Source organism: Pleurodeles waltl, chromosome 2_1 (assembly GCF_031143425.1).
Source record: "Pleurodeles waltl isolate 20211129_DDA chromosome 2_1, aPleWal1.hap1.20221129, whole genome shotgun sequence".
NCBI classification, from domain to species: domain Eukaryota; kingdom Metazoa; phylum Chordata; class Amphibia; order Caudata; family Salamandridae; genus Pleurodeles; species Pleurodeles waltl.
The window spans coordinates 65743805-65759137 of NC_090438.1; the positions used below are offsets into that span (position 1 = coordinate 65743805).

The window sequence follows — 15333 nt, forward strand, 5'->3', positions numbered from 1 at the left end:
TTATTGATGATTCTAAATAAAAAGCCAGCTACGTCTTTGTCTTTCCATCACCAATAAAGTAAAAAGAAAGCCCCTACATCCTGGGCTTTCTAATATTTACCATTTAAAAAATAAAGCGACTTAAATCGCTAGTGATGCACAAGGTGAAGCCACGTATATCATGGTCTTTCTAGCTCTAGTTAATGTCACTAACTTCTTGTTTTTTTAGATATTTTCTGCTCTAAATAAAAAGCTACTTATATCCCTGTTATTTTATCACTGCCAATTAAACATATTAACCCATTTACAACCCAGCTTTTCATAGTTAACAGTATAAAGATAAATTCAATCACACCATGGTATTTCCATCACACGCAACGTGAAAAATGCTGCAGTTGGTTATTTGTTAGGATATTAGATCGCTCCTAAAGCGTGGAAAGACCTCCCACTCCACATCAGAGCCTCCTCCTCTCTTCTTGAATTCCACAAGAAGCTCAAGACCTCACTTTTCACATAACCAACCTTGGTTGGGCGCACACACCTGCTCAGCGTCAGGACACCCCGCGGGTGGTAGTGCACTTTACAAATATACACAACATTTCAAAAGTAAGGATCTTGCATTCTGATCTTTCTGATCACTGATTATTTCAAAGCTAAGTGCATCTGCAACAGGTCTTTCTGATATTTTCTATTTTTATTTTTTTTATTTTTATTACATTTATTTTTATTCTCTATTATTATTAGAACTCGTCAAACCACCAACACATTGGTATTTTTTTGTATTTACTATTTAATAGATAAAGCTCCTTAAATCATAGTATTCCTAGCACTAACGGACTACTCCAGAATTTGTTGCCCGTTCTTCAACGGACAATTCCTTTGTTCCTTTGACAATAACAGCAGTGTATTTCCCGGAATATTTGCTACACTATGCTGGACAACCCCCAGTCAAGTACCCATTTCCTTCTTGCCCAGTCCAACAGAAGCCAGTACAAGCACTTAAGAAGGGACTGGCCAGCCAGGCTTACACTGATAAATCTGTAGGAAGGTATCAGTCAGTTTGCTGGTGAAGATGGGCTCTGGCAGGTCCCGGAAGTATTGCTTTAACAAGTCTGCTACATCGTAGGCCGACTGTTCCTTGTAGTTGACGTGGTCAGGCGATGCTTCGTTCATCTGTCGGAGGATCTGGATTCGTGATTTCACACCAGACTTTCGGAAGATACCCTCCTGCAAAGACCACAGCACAGAATCAGCATTATAGACACAAAGCAAAGTTCCAGATCTTACTGTTAATTAAAATACACCAATTTAATTTTCTTAAATGTGTGGTTAACTGTGCAAATCCCAGAATCTGCTGGATCAATGTGGTCACACCATTTACCTTTAGAGGTAATGCACAGCCTTCAACCAACAGCAACAACCTTGAAGTAAACCTGTTAACCCCAAGAGAGTACCAGTGAGACAGAGGCAAAAATCAGTGATCTTGAGGCAATACCAGTCAATTAAAGATAAAGGTGGCATTGAGGAATCAGAGATGAAAACTTTAACCTCAAGGCAATATAACTGAATCATAAGTGAAGCAAGTCGCTTGAGGCTAAACTATTGAATGGGGAGTGAAACCAGCAACTCTGATGCAAAACTAATGAATCAGCAGTTAAAGCACTTGGCATGGGCAGTGCAAGGGACCCCCTGGCCAGCCCCGTTGCAAAGTTCACTGTCTGCTTTGCAGACAGTGAACATTGTGACAGGTGCTGGTGCACCCTAAGCACTACAGCATTGCCGCCGGTCCTATTACGAGCCGGAGGCGAAGCTGTACACCATTTCCAGCTAGGCCACCAGGAGGAAACTCTGTTTCCGCCCGCTGGCCCAGCGGGAAACTCGTAATGGGGCTGGTGGGGAGCCAGCCGCACTGGAGGCACCCTATCTGTTGGGACTTCGGCGGACGGGCTTTTCTGTCCGTCAAAGTCATAATGACCCCCTAAGGCTTTGCCAATGAACCAGATGTGAGGCATCCGATGAAATCTGCGATCTTGAAGCAATATCAATAAAGTTAGAGGTGAAAAGAGTAACAAACAAAAACCCAGAAAGAATGGACTTCTCGTATAAAAGAGCAATTCTGGACCCAACCACTAGATGGCATTATGTGAATCCAGAAAAGAGTCATGCTGCAAAATAAGCTTGACTTACAGATTCAGGACCGAAACTTGAGACCTAAAGATGCAATCCACTTGTCAAGTACATTGAATAGACGAACTAAAGACAGTACCAATGACCCGAACATAAAACTAGAACCAAGAGGAGAATCAAGGACTTGGGAGGGGTGGGTGGTGCCAGTAATATAGAAATAAAACAAGCAACTTTCACATTAAACCAGGCATCTAGAGATTAATCCATAAACACAAAAGGGAAACGTTCTATAAGTATGGCCAAACTACATCCTGTAACTCCTAGATTTCATAAAAGAACTAAAAACATATTTTCAAACAGCTTTTTCAAACCATCTAATATGAAATCTCCGGCCAAAAAGTCCAATAAAAAGAGACTCCCCATCACCTAACCTACCCTCTTGAAACTATCACTCCGTTACGTGATTGTGAATCATACAGTATATACTTAAAAACAATAGTCTCTTGTGTTCCAACTAAGTTCATACTTTCTTTATAAGCATACATAGAAAAGTATAATTCATCACAAATAGGGCTCTCAGTTTTCCGTTTTTACAGATTTTTTCAGATAAATACAGACAGAAAACTATTTATTTTCCTGTCTGTATTTATTTTCCGATACAGAAAAATACGTAAAATTAGCCTTCGTTGGATGATTTTCTCTACTCTCAATCATGGACGTCAGGTCAGTATGGGTACGGAATGAGAGATGAAAAAAGACAGTAGGTTTCCTAATTAAGCTTAACTGAGTGCAGATCTACAGTTATTTATGCCATTTTACAATGGAAGTTTTTTTCAGACAATGCTATTGCACTGTATATCGCTGAAACCTTTTGGACATTCAAATGCAAGTATACATTTATTGTTAACGAAGTGTGGAAAAATACCCATTGCAGCTTCATTTATACAGTGAATACAAAATAAAAAGGGATAAATAAAAAAAAATGAGAAAAAAAGAAACACAGATTATTACGGATAGAAATGTCGAAAAAATAAATACCATAAAGCCGGAAGCCCTAATCATAAACAAGACCTGATGTGGACTTTGCATAGAATTGTGCATTTAATTTCCACTTAGAGGGTGCGCCACCCGCCCTCTGGTTTGGTGTGATTGCCCTGCAATGGCGGACTTCTCTTTGAGTAGCGCTCTAATGGAAGCGATGTACAGCCACATGGACTTCTCTTTGAGTAGCGCTCTAATGGAAGCGATGTACAGCCACATGGACTTCTCTTTGAGTAGCGCTCTAATGGAAGAGATGTACAGCCACATGGACTTCTCTTTGAGTAGCGCTCTAATGGAAGAGATGTACAGCCACATGGACTTCTCTTTGAGTAGCGCTCTAATGGAAGCGATGTACAGCCACATGGACTTCTCTTTGAGTAGCGCTCTAATGGAAGCGATGTACAGCCACATGGACTTCTCTTTGAGTAGCACTCTAATGGAAGAGATGTACAGCCACATGGACTTCTCTTTGAGTAGCGCTCTAATGGAAGAGATGTACAGCCACACGGCTGGACGCAGTCTAACTTCTGCTCACAGCACTCACTGCACCATCTGGCTTTGCCAGGACACCCACCTGGTCGAGACACTGGCTGCGGATGTATCGCATGGCCTGCTGGATGCTCTGGGGCAGCGGCTGCCCGGTCCTCTGCACATTGACAATGGGCGGAACTCCGAACACAGTCTTCCCTGTGTAGTCAGGGACTTTGCTTCTCTTCATGAATTTGGGGACCGTCCTGTATTGGGGTGAATGGGAGTGAAACAGTTAATTTCAGACACATTCAAAAGACTAATGGAACAATCTACTCTACTACCTGAGATAGAACATGCTACTTAACTGAACAGCTATCATGCTTTTGTTTCAAATAAAATGGGGTGTTGACCACAGGTATTTCAAATTCCACCATCTAAGAACTTTCCCATTCCTAATAATGCCCTTACTCATGGTATCTTGAGAATTAATTTCTGTGTAGGATTTTCTGACAAGGGGACTCCAGACATGTCTGACTCTATTACCCTACTGTGGTTTCTGAAGAACCAGCCAGCATATTAACATCTGATGTTCTCAATCGTCTGTGGTACCCGGTCTACAAGCAGCTGAATAATGGAGCAAAACTACTTTTAAAATTCAAAAATGAATAAAAAACAACTATGATCAACATGGACCTTTGTGCAGTTGTTTATGGAGCAGAATTAAAAATCTGGGGTTACCCCTCCCAACAATCTGATCTGGTTGTAGGGGTATATTTAACACAAATGTTTTCTTTTAATTCCTTTTCAAATGATTTTATCTGTGCTGATCCTGACTATTAAGATGTAGTGCGTGCCAGTGACAAGTTGAAAATTCTAAATTAGAGCAGGGCAGAATCATTCTTGCAATAGCCATAAAAGGAGCATCCATTCTACTAGTTATTAAACTTTTTACTTTATCATTTGTTTGTGGGAACACTAAGTGAGAATGCAACATATAAGAACAAAAATGTAAAGGCAGGTGCATATAAAAAACAATAGTTTTAGTATTTGAAAATCACACAGACCCACTGACTGGTTGAGCATAGTGAGTAAGGACAGCAGGTGCTATGACTGGTAAAGGAATGTGGGCTATCGAAGGAAAAAAATACATGACATTTTTTATTTCACCTAAAAACCTCATCCTAATATTGCTAAATATTGGCATCTACAGGGTAGTACCTAAAGGTCTGATAGCTGTATTACACTGTGACGTATCCTCCACGCGTCTCCAAACGCTACTTAATATATGAATTTCAATGTTCCTGAAACTGGGGAAATTTGACCCTAACTTTTTACATGTCGGGTACAATTGGTTTGTAAAAAATGATTTCACACATTTACCTGCCCACAAAGGTGTATTTATATCCATTCAGCATTCATTTCTGCACTTTAATGACCTAGTTCTTTTTAAAAAAGCTTTCAACAAATAGTGCCAAATTAAAAAAAAATCTTAACTACAAAAAAGTCATTCCAAACAGTTTAAAAAATGCCTTAAAGTTTGAAAAAATTTGTATTGACCCTGTCCTCTCATTTTACATGATTAAAGTTTTTACATTTCCAACAGACAACTGTTTACGAATAAGAAGTTACAAACAGATTTTATAAATACCATAATTTCTTGTTTTAATGTCTTAACTAACAAACGTTTGTAACTTTTCATCTATGTTTTCAAAATGAGCATCCCCGTAGGTGCACATGTGGGCCCGCATGTTTCGGAGTTGAAACATCTCCATGTGGGCAAACAGGCTGTAATGTCTCCCTTTACTAGCATTCTCCCTATCCCGAACCCGCAAGACTTGCAGTACGTATCCAAAAAACAAAGGGTGAGAATAAAGAAGGCCCTAGCGCCACATTAGCGTGATTTTTTTTATGCTTATGTGGCGTTAGGTTGGCAAAAACGACGCAACAAATTGATAAAGTGGTGCAATGCATGCATTGTGCCACTTTGTAAGCGCTTACGCCACATTATGCCAGGGCCGGGCATAATGTATGCAAGGGGTGCGTTCCTCCGTTAGGAGGCCCAAAAAATGGTGCAGTGGAATCTCTGATGATATACAGGGTCCTGGGGGAGTTAGAGATGACCTGTGAAGGCAGCAAATAATCAGTTTAGCTTTGGGCCTCAAAAGTAAACTTCTATCTGACTTTTGTGACTCTGTTCAGCCAACATATCTCCTGAGACTGGGGGGCAAAAAAGTAAGACCTTCTCTTCTGTTAGGATACTATAGTTGTGGTGTGGCTTGTCTTTAGACCATTTTGTAAGTGGTAAGCAGCAAACAAGAGAGGCGGAAGACAAGTGATAGCAACTCGGGCCAACTTGGGTAGCTGACAAATGTTCGATTTCAGATTCACTCTGTTATTTCATTATAGACTTTGGATGTATATAAAATGATTTAAGGCATTTACGGCCTCATTAAAACCTTGGGGGGCGGCCATTTAACTGCCGTGCGGCTGCACTCCCGCCGTGACCATTTTGACATCCCCGCCAGGCCGGCGGGGATGTCGGCCGGAACATGGGAGCTGGCTCCTAATGGAGCCGGCGGTGTTGCGGCCGAGTGACGGGTGCAGCTGCACCCGTCGCGCTTTTCACTGTCTGCTGCACAGACAGTGAAAAGCAGTGTGGGGCTGTGCCTGGGGGCCCCACAACTCCCCTTCCCGCCAGCCTTTCCATGGTGGTCTCTACCGCCATGGACAGGCTGGAGGGAAGGGGACTCAGAATCCCCTGGGCAGCACTGCAGCAAGCGCTGCCCCGGAGGATTAAAACCGCCGGGACAGCCATGGCAGTAAACCACTGCTCCCGGCGGTGCGACCGTGGCGCTTCCGCCCCAATCGTAATAGGCAAGATTGCACCCCCAGCCTGTTGGTGCGATCGCCAAAACAAAGACCGCCAGGGTTGTAATGAGGCCCTTAGTTGCTTTCTGGCACCCCTTGTAAGTATGTGATTGTTTTATTCTTCTATTTTTGCTCCCATACTCTTATTTAAAAAGGTAGATAGATTTGTTTGCAATGTCTGTGGTCTTGACTCCTGGAAACACACAGGAATAGCATGTATGCTTTGCACCAAGAACAGGTTAGGAATGAAGGAGCCAGGATCCCAAGGTTTACCCTAGAAGAGCAATGCAATAAGGTTTATGCAACAATTCTTTGTCATTTACTTAAAACCCAGACAGCCGAAGGTTTACCCTAGAAGAGCAATGCAGTGGGGTTTATGCAACAATTCTCTGTCACTTACTTAAAACCGAGTGAGAACGAGATTTCATTTACAGTGTTGCGTGCACTGGCAACTGTATGGCTAAGGGGAGTTTTTCATGTTTTGAAATAGTTATTTCCAGAAACCTTCCCCTCTCTCCAACCCCTGCATCATTGTGATGACCCCTAGCAGCCTCAGTTGGACTTTTATCAGACACTCACCACACCCAGCCGTTCTTGTTCGGGACGGAGTACTTCTCCATGACGGCGGTCAGGCGCAGCAGGGAGAACTTCTGAAGCAGGTTTAGCTGGGCCGCCGACTGGCGGTTGATTTCCAAGGAGGCGGAGTTTAGGCTTGGCCGGTGCGAGTTTTGGAAGCTGTGCCAGCGCCATCCCCTGCAGGAGGAGAAACAAGACAAAAACAGAGATGATGATCAGAAGTGTGATTCTAGCCCAGACTGCCCTATTAGAGTGTTTGGCCAACATCTTTCATCCTGGCTTTCCCCTCACAAAGATAATAACACGCAAGCTTCCCTCCCCATTGGCTGGGTAGGGTGCAGTGGTTAGGTCACTGATGTGAATGTTGTTGTGTGTGTTATTCTGTACCTGATCCATGGTTGATGCTCTAAACCTGTGACGAGTGGGTAATCAGTGTGTGTTATCCCACATCTGATCAATGGTTGGTGCTGTGTACCTGATCAATGGTTGACGGTCTGTACCGCTGATGAGTGGTTGATAATCCCTCTTTCATCATATATAACTAATGAATAGCTGATGCTCTGTCCTTGATCTGTGGTTCATGGCCTACTCCTGACCAGTGATTGATGTGCTGCATCTGATTAGTGGGTGATGCACTGTACCCATGAAGAGTGGTTAATTATCTCCATCTTATCAGTGTGTGGCAATCTGTGCTTGATCAGTGGTTAATGCTTGGTACTTGTGGTGTGTGACTGATGATTCTCCCTCATCAGTGGGTGTCATTCTGTATCTAACCAGTGGTTGATGATCTCTCGCTCATCAGTGTGTGTTATTCTGTTCGTTGATGCTCTGTAATAGATCACTGATTGATGTTCTGCACATGATCACTGATAATCTGTGCTCTGTATCCAGTAAGTGGTTGATGCTTTGTACATGATCAGTGGTTGATGCTTTCTAGCTGGCAGCGTGGCAGGGTTCCGTGTATCGGATAAGCATTTGATAGTTTATACGTGTGGTGAGCAATCAATGGGCTCTCTCGCTCATTAATGGATGCTATTTGTTTATGTATTTAAGTATGTATGTATATATTAATAGGCATTTATAAAGCTCAATCATCACTCATTACAGTGTCTATAGGTGCTGATATCAAAATGTCTGTAGCCACAGACATTTCAAATCCATTGGGAGGACAGCCGGGTCTCTACTTGCTTCGTGAATCTGAAACGATTCTGTTCCATGCATCGAGCGAAGGGAAGCGTGTTCCAGAATCTAGGGCCAGAGATGGAGAAGGCTCTGCCTCCCCTTTTCTCAATCTATATTTGGGAACCACAAACTGAAGTTTAATTGTGGACCTTAACAATTGTGCAGGGCAGCAACTGATGGCCATTGCCATACAAAATGTTGTGGCGTATGCATGCTATCTTAAATTGGATGTGCCCGGCGATTCGAAACCAGTGCAGTTGTTGTCGATATGTAGAGACTTAGTCACGCTTATCGAGGTTGAATAGTGTTCTGATGATGGTGCTTGGAATGCTCTGAAGGGACATGAGGGTTTTCCTTAGAAGAATAAAATAGATGGCGCTGCCACGGTGTAGGTTGGACTGGGTATGGGCATTACTTACTGTGATCTTGTGTGGGAGGGAGAGGACGAGTAAGATTCCCCTACAGGTTCTCTGACGGAATACCAAAGATCTGGATATTTGAGCACCTAATGTGAGATGGGGTCAAAGATGATCCTTAAGTTTTGAACGGCCAAGAACTGAGGTGGAAATCCACCCATTTAAGATGGACAGGGGGCACCATTCAATTTGGAGATTGCCAGGATTTCCATTTTTGGTGTGTTAAACTTAAGAACATTTTCCACCCTCTAGTCTAAAGTGAATTAAGTTGTCCGTCCAGGGAGGATGAGTTGGCAGTGAAGTTCTAGATGAGTTGGGTATCACATGCCTGGGAACAGGTCTAAATAGTGAGTTAGAGGGCAGAGGTGGAGATTATAAAGGCGGCTTGCATGTTTAGCACAATTTGGGACACTTTCGCTCATGAGCGAGGCATTGACAATCACTTGGAAGGGCCGGGTAATGGCACCACTGACTTGCTTGTAGTAATGACCCGGAAGGGGCTCATCAAGCGCACCAGCTGCATGGGATTCCGTTATTGGCTGTGGTGAGAAGCTTGAATTAGGAGAAATTGAGAGTGGGGCTGGATGTGGGCAGGTGAAGAAGGTGGGTTTGGGCAAACGTCATCTCTAATTTTCTTCATTTTATTCAGAAAGTAGTTGGACAGGCAATGCTGGCTTTCAGACGGTGTGATTGATGTCACTGCATTGGGTGCCAAGCTTGAGATGTTGCCCTTTGTATGATAAGCTGATGCAAGATAAAAGCAGCCTGCCGAGGCCTGTGTGTGCCTGGCATTTTTCAGGGGATGATAACAATAGCAAGTTACTCTGGTTGTTAATGCATGTGATTTGTCTGGTCAAAGGACTCGATGCCCATGTGCAGTATTTCTGAGAGGAGGAGAAACTCGATCCCGTGACTCTAAAACTTTCTTCGAAGAAAAACAAATTGTACTACTCCGAACCCAACACTAGATGGCGAGCTTATGCACAGCATGTGTATCTACAGCTACACATGCCATCGAACAGTTAATATCCCAGGTGCAGAGCACAATGTGTAACATACAGATAACAAATTTGTTTTTTATGCAAATAACTCAGTGGGTTACAGCTTTTGTCACGAATATCGCTTAATTACTTGGAGTTCAAAAGTTACAATCCTAATATAGCAAACTGAGGTATGAACTGGCATCAAAGCACTGCACGCATTTTGTACGCATTGGTTTACAACCTTATTGTTTCTTCCTCAATTCCTTTTGTTATTTTAATATTGATAAAAAGGGATCTTTAGGGTAATCATTCAAAATAACAGCATGGCACTTCCAGTCGTGGTACAATTCAAATTCTGAGTTTATGGGGTGGTTTTACTAACACTTTGTGCCATGTTTGCATAACAAAAGTGACACAAACCTGGTGCAAACTGATATTTTGGTGTTTAATTTCTAGCACAAATCCTGAATTGTGTTTGAAAGTAGCACTATGTGCTACTTAGCACCAACAAGGCACGCCATAGGTGGTACATGGGCGTTTTCAAGCTCCCACCTATGGCTCTTGACACTAATCTCCATCTAATAACTTTTGTAGAAAGGGATTTGCATAAACATTAGGCCTCTTCGAGGCAGGATTTAAATTGGAAAAAATATTTATTTTCTCTAAACCTTTCCAACTTTGTGTGTGTGTAGCACCGTACAGCACCCAGTACAGCATACAAAGTGGTAAAGTGGTAAACTTTGTGGCAGCATATAATAGTTTAAAACCTATACATGGCATCATGCACACCCTTGCACTAAAGTGCAAGATTGTGCTTTGGTGCAAGGCAGCCTAACATAGACCAGCACTAGAGGAGAGAGCAACAACATCATACCTCGGTAGCTATGGTGCAGCGCTACATCTTTGGTTATTACACTGCGTGAACAATTGGGCAATATGTCCCTTTGTTTCCCCAGACGAAGCACTCTTAACACACAATACTTACTCCTATAGATGACATCTTACTTCTACACCCTGTAGCCCTCGTTGTCTTACGTAACATTTCCTATACAGTGATTTACACACTTGTATGACCCATTGTCTCTTTATAAAGATTGTGATGTAAAGTGCTCTGACACGCTACACTAGGATGAGCAGTGCTATAAAATAAATAAGTGTGAGAGGTTGAAGGAGGGGTGATGGGTGCCACTGGAAGGTGGTAGTGAGGGGATGGTTGAAGAAGACCATTTGGGGGGGGGGGGGGGGTTAAGATTGTCGCTCCAGGCACTACCAACACTAAAGCTGGCCTTCTTACAAGTGTTGAAATTCCACAGTATGTTTATTATACCAAATAAGTCTTTGATATTTTGGGATTGTTCATTTCTTTCATATTCCTTTCCTAGACATAAATGATGCATTAGCTAAGCGAGCTGTTGGTTATTCTTTCCTAAAAGAGCAGGTTTATGTTTATGTTGGTAACAGATCATATTTTGACCAGCGCATTCCACAATCTCATCTTTGCTCTACATATTAATCAAGATTTGTTCAACCTTTATATGACCCCCCCCCCCTAGCAGCATTTGTGGAGTAATTTGGGGTACAGGTGGTGTCCTATGCTGACGGCACACAAATCATTCTCACTCAGGATAAGAAAACTCGCAATGTCCAGGATCGTATTGGGACTTGTCTCTCAGCTGTATTTCAGTGGATGGGTCAGAGTAATCGACAAATGTAATACGAGTAAGACTGAAGTTTCAGTATTCGGTTCTCCTTGTCCCACTTGGGGTGGCAATTTTTGGCCCAGTTCTGCTTACCCCTCCCTTCCTCCCCAGCCACGGTGGCCGTAACTTGGGCGTAAAATTTGACAATGAACTCTCCACAGGATATAATGGGATCGTAATACGTCAGACAGGATATCTGTCGGTTTGTGACAGAGGCTTCCCCTCCGCCAAGATCTAAGTCAGGCCCCTAAGTCTCTACATCCCTACAAAAATTCTGCATTGTTCTACATTTGCCATAATGAATTAATTAAAGTTCAATTTTCGGTCTGTTCATTTAATGAAATCGGTCATTAATGTGTAGTTGACATGTGCACGTAGAGGAGCTGGGGGGTTACATACATGAACATAATTCCCCTCAATTCTCATAAGGAGGCATCCTGTTTGATTACACTCAGTGGCCAAGATAGTTGAGTATCCAAGAATGGAATCAGCCAGCCTGGGGATTATTGGAACAGCCGCACTTGGAAACTACAAGTACCATAATTCCTTGGCCAGCACCAGTTTTGACACTAAGGAGGATCCTAGGCTGCTCATTAATAGTGACTAAATAAGAACTAATGAACCATAATTATGGTCCTGATGTGGAGACGGTTGTAGTGAAACGTGCAAAAAAAAATTCTGGATTATTCACCCAAGCGTCTAGCATTTGGATTACAATACCTGTGTTTTCACAAGCCACATCGCCCAAACCCCTGCAAATTGGTGCTTTCTGCTGCTATTTAGCAAACATCCAAAACACTTTATGGGAATGTTCCACAACATACCTTTTCACAAATAAACATGGCAAACATTCCAAATAAGTTATATATACGCACCACACCCATATGCACACAGCACTGCTTTGAAGTCAACCAGTCTGCAGTGATGACTCCAAACCAAACAGATGCACCAAGCAGGACAATGGTCAATCATTCACCTCAGCAGGACAAATACATGGCAAAGCACAAACATCCTTACACATGACTCAGCAGGACAAATACATGGCAAAGCACAAACATCCTTACACACGACTCAGCAGGACAAATACATGGCAAAGCACAAACATCCTTGCATATGACTCAGCAGGACAAATACATGGCAAAGCACAAACATCCTTATATATGACTCAGCAGGACAAATACATGGCAAAGCACAAACATCCTTACACATGACTCAGCAGGACAAATACATGGCAAAGCACAAACATCCTTGCACATGACTCAGCAGGACAAATACATGGCAAAGCACAAACATCCTTACACATGACTCAGCAGGACAAATACATGGCAAAGCACAAACATCCTTACACATGACTCAGCAGGACAAATACATGGCAAAGCACAAACATCCTTGCACATGACTCAGCAGGACAAATACATGGCAAAGCACAAACATCCTTACACATGACTCAGCAGGACAAATACATGGCAAAGCACAACATCCTTGCACATGACTCAGCAGGACAAATACATGGCAAAGCACAAACATCCTTACACATGACTCAGCAGGACAAATACATGGCAAAGCACAAACATCCTTGACATGACTCAGCAGGACAAATACATGGCAAAGCACAAACATCCTTACACATGACTCAGCAGGACAAATACATGGCAAAGCACAAACATCCTTGCATATGACTCAGCAGGACAAATACATGGCAAAGCACAAACATCCTTATATATGACTCAGCAGGACAAATACATGGCAAAGCACAAACATCCTTACTCATGACTCTCCTCTAAGATAGATCCTTTAGTGTTCTGGCTGGTCACTCTTCAGTATAATCCATCAGCAAACAATACGCAACAGCCACTGCCCAGTAGGATCCTCCCTCAGCTAGAAATGCAACCAATCAAATGTCCACAGATCACTTTGACTCTGGTCAATGGCAACCCCGGTCCCAGAAAGCACACTGAGATAGCGCTGCACAACCATACGAGTGGAATAAATGTGCAATCCAAATCAGTGGCATAGAAACAGTGCAAAGCCACAATTGGTGTGCACTGGCTCCCTCACACCCTTGGGTTCTGGTATCACTGTATCTGCTATACTAATGATAGCCAGACCTCTGATATGCAAATGCTTGTAACAAAAAAGCAATATCACAAACAGTGAGACCCCTACAGGACCCTCCCCAACATCCAGCATTAGGATACCAGCGTAACTTGCAACTGGTACCAATACAAGCAGGTACCCACCTCCGCCGTCGTGTCAGGGATGCTCCAACGCCCGAATCACTCCTCTCCCTTATTTCAATGTCCTCTGTGTCATTTAAGGAGTTGCCTGTGCTTTCAAAGTCACTGGCTGAGGTGCACAACTCAGACATGGATTGTTCCTCAAAGTTCACATGATTAGAAGCAAAGGTGGCTTCTTCCTCAAAGTCCTCTTCGGGGTCCAAGTCCTCACACAGATCTTTGGACCAGGTCTCCACCTTCTGCTGTACGCTATGGACATGCTGGAGAATGGCGTCGAGATGCTCAAACTCCGTGCTCTTATTCACATCAAATGGGTCCGTATTGGCATCGAAACAGGTGGGTACATTGTCATAAATACTCGTCCTGCTTCCTGAGGAGCTGCACGAGCTCATCCTTTTTCGGTATTCAAAGCACTGCGAGTCGATACTACTGCATTCAGAATTTTCCAATGATTTACTTTCGGAAATCCAAGTACTTAAGTGCTCCCGGTCCACCGGGCACATGCTTCCGATGGAGAGAGATCTGGGGAAGGTTCCTGGCTTGTGATCACTGGGGATGTAAATAAGGCTGTTTGGAGGGCAGCTGGGTCGACGACAAGACACTGTCTGCCAACTGGCTGCCTTACCATACGTGCTGTGTTCACCCACATGTCCATTGCATGCTGTCCCACCACTTGGCTTTATTCTACCCAAGGACTTGGTCTTCATCTTTGTGCTGTACTCTGGATAAAGAAAATGTTTATTGCCATTGGGCAGTAAAAGCCCTTTCTCGTGACTGTTTTGCGACTGCCATACAGAACTATTGTGTGTTTTGGTACAATCCAGGCCTGGTGGTGACGGTGATTCACCGCTGACTTTTTTAGACTTGTCTTTCTTCTTCCTCCCACTCAACCTTGACATTGACCTGCGTAAGCTAGATTTCTTTAGCTTTGCTCCAGATTCAGGTTGAGGTAAATAGGCAATGGATTGGTCACTTAAACTTTTCTGGGCTGCCGTGATTGTTGGAAACTCATAGTGACTTGGCTCGTCCGGCGGGGTGATCACGATGGCCAAGGTGCTGCTCTGGGCACTGGCAGAGCTGGTGTTGCTGTGCAAGGAGGATGCCTCCAGATCCAGGCTGAGATCGGTGAGGATGCTGTCTCGGCTTGAGGTGTTCTTAATGCTCCGGTTTAAGATCTCGGGGCTGTGGCCAAGGAGGTCAGCAGAACCCAACCTGGACCACCGCCTCCTCTCTGGCTGGAAGGCCCAACGGTCACTGATGGCGCACAGGTCCTCATCCCCAGAATCGTCATTCTAAAACAATAGAGAAAAAAATAGGTGAAAGATGGGTAAGTTACAGAGCAACAATTTGTGAATCAATGAAGCAAAGTTTGACCCCTAGACCTGTTGTTTTCTAAGGCCTCCTTCTTGGTTGCAAAACAATCTAGCACAAATACAGTTTGTGCAAGGAAGCCACCCCGGTATTACACCCTAGTATTACTTTTGTTGTGAATAACGGAGAATAAGGTATGGGAATTTGTTTTGACACTTTTCTCTCCACTCTTGCCCAGTAACAACTTCACCACAATACGGTGATCACTATTATGACTTAAGAGAAGTGCTATGATGACATGGTCTGAATGGCCAAGTGACAACCATCTTTGGTCCCTATGGTTTTAGTTGTTGCCAAAGACCTTTCACTGGTCCTTTGGTCTGAGGTGCTTGACGAGACACATCTCTTATCACCTTGCTGAGAGTTGGGGTCGGACAATCTT

General features: G+C 43.3%; 1 protein-coding gene across 3 annotated transcripts in view; it reads right to left on the minus strand.

Annotated features, from left to right (window-relative positions):
• Positions 1–15333, minus strand: part of STARD8 (StAR related lipid transfer domain containing 8) — a 417850-nt gene that overhangs the window by 16357 nt on the left and 386160 nt on the right. For all 3 annotated transcript variants that reach the window (XM_069210123.1, XM_069210132.1, XM_069210141.1), the window contains 4 exons: positions 13584–14872; positions 7066–7239; positions 3722–3881; positions 1008–1206 (listed from right to left, as the gene is read on the minus strand). In XM_069210123.1, coding sequence (XP_069066224.1) covers positions 1008–1206; positions 3722–3881; positions 7066–7239; positions 13584–14872 — 1822 coding nt within the window. The remainder of the gene's footprint in view (positions 1–1007; positions 1207–3721; positions 3882–7065; positions 7240–13583; positions 14873–15333) is intronic.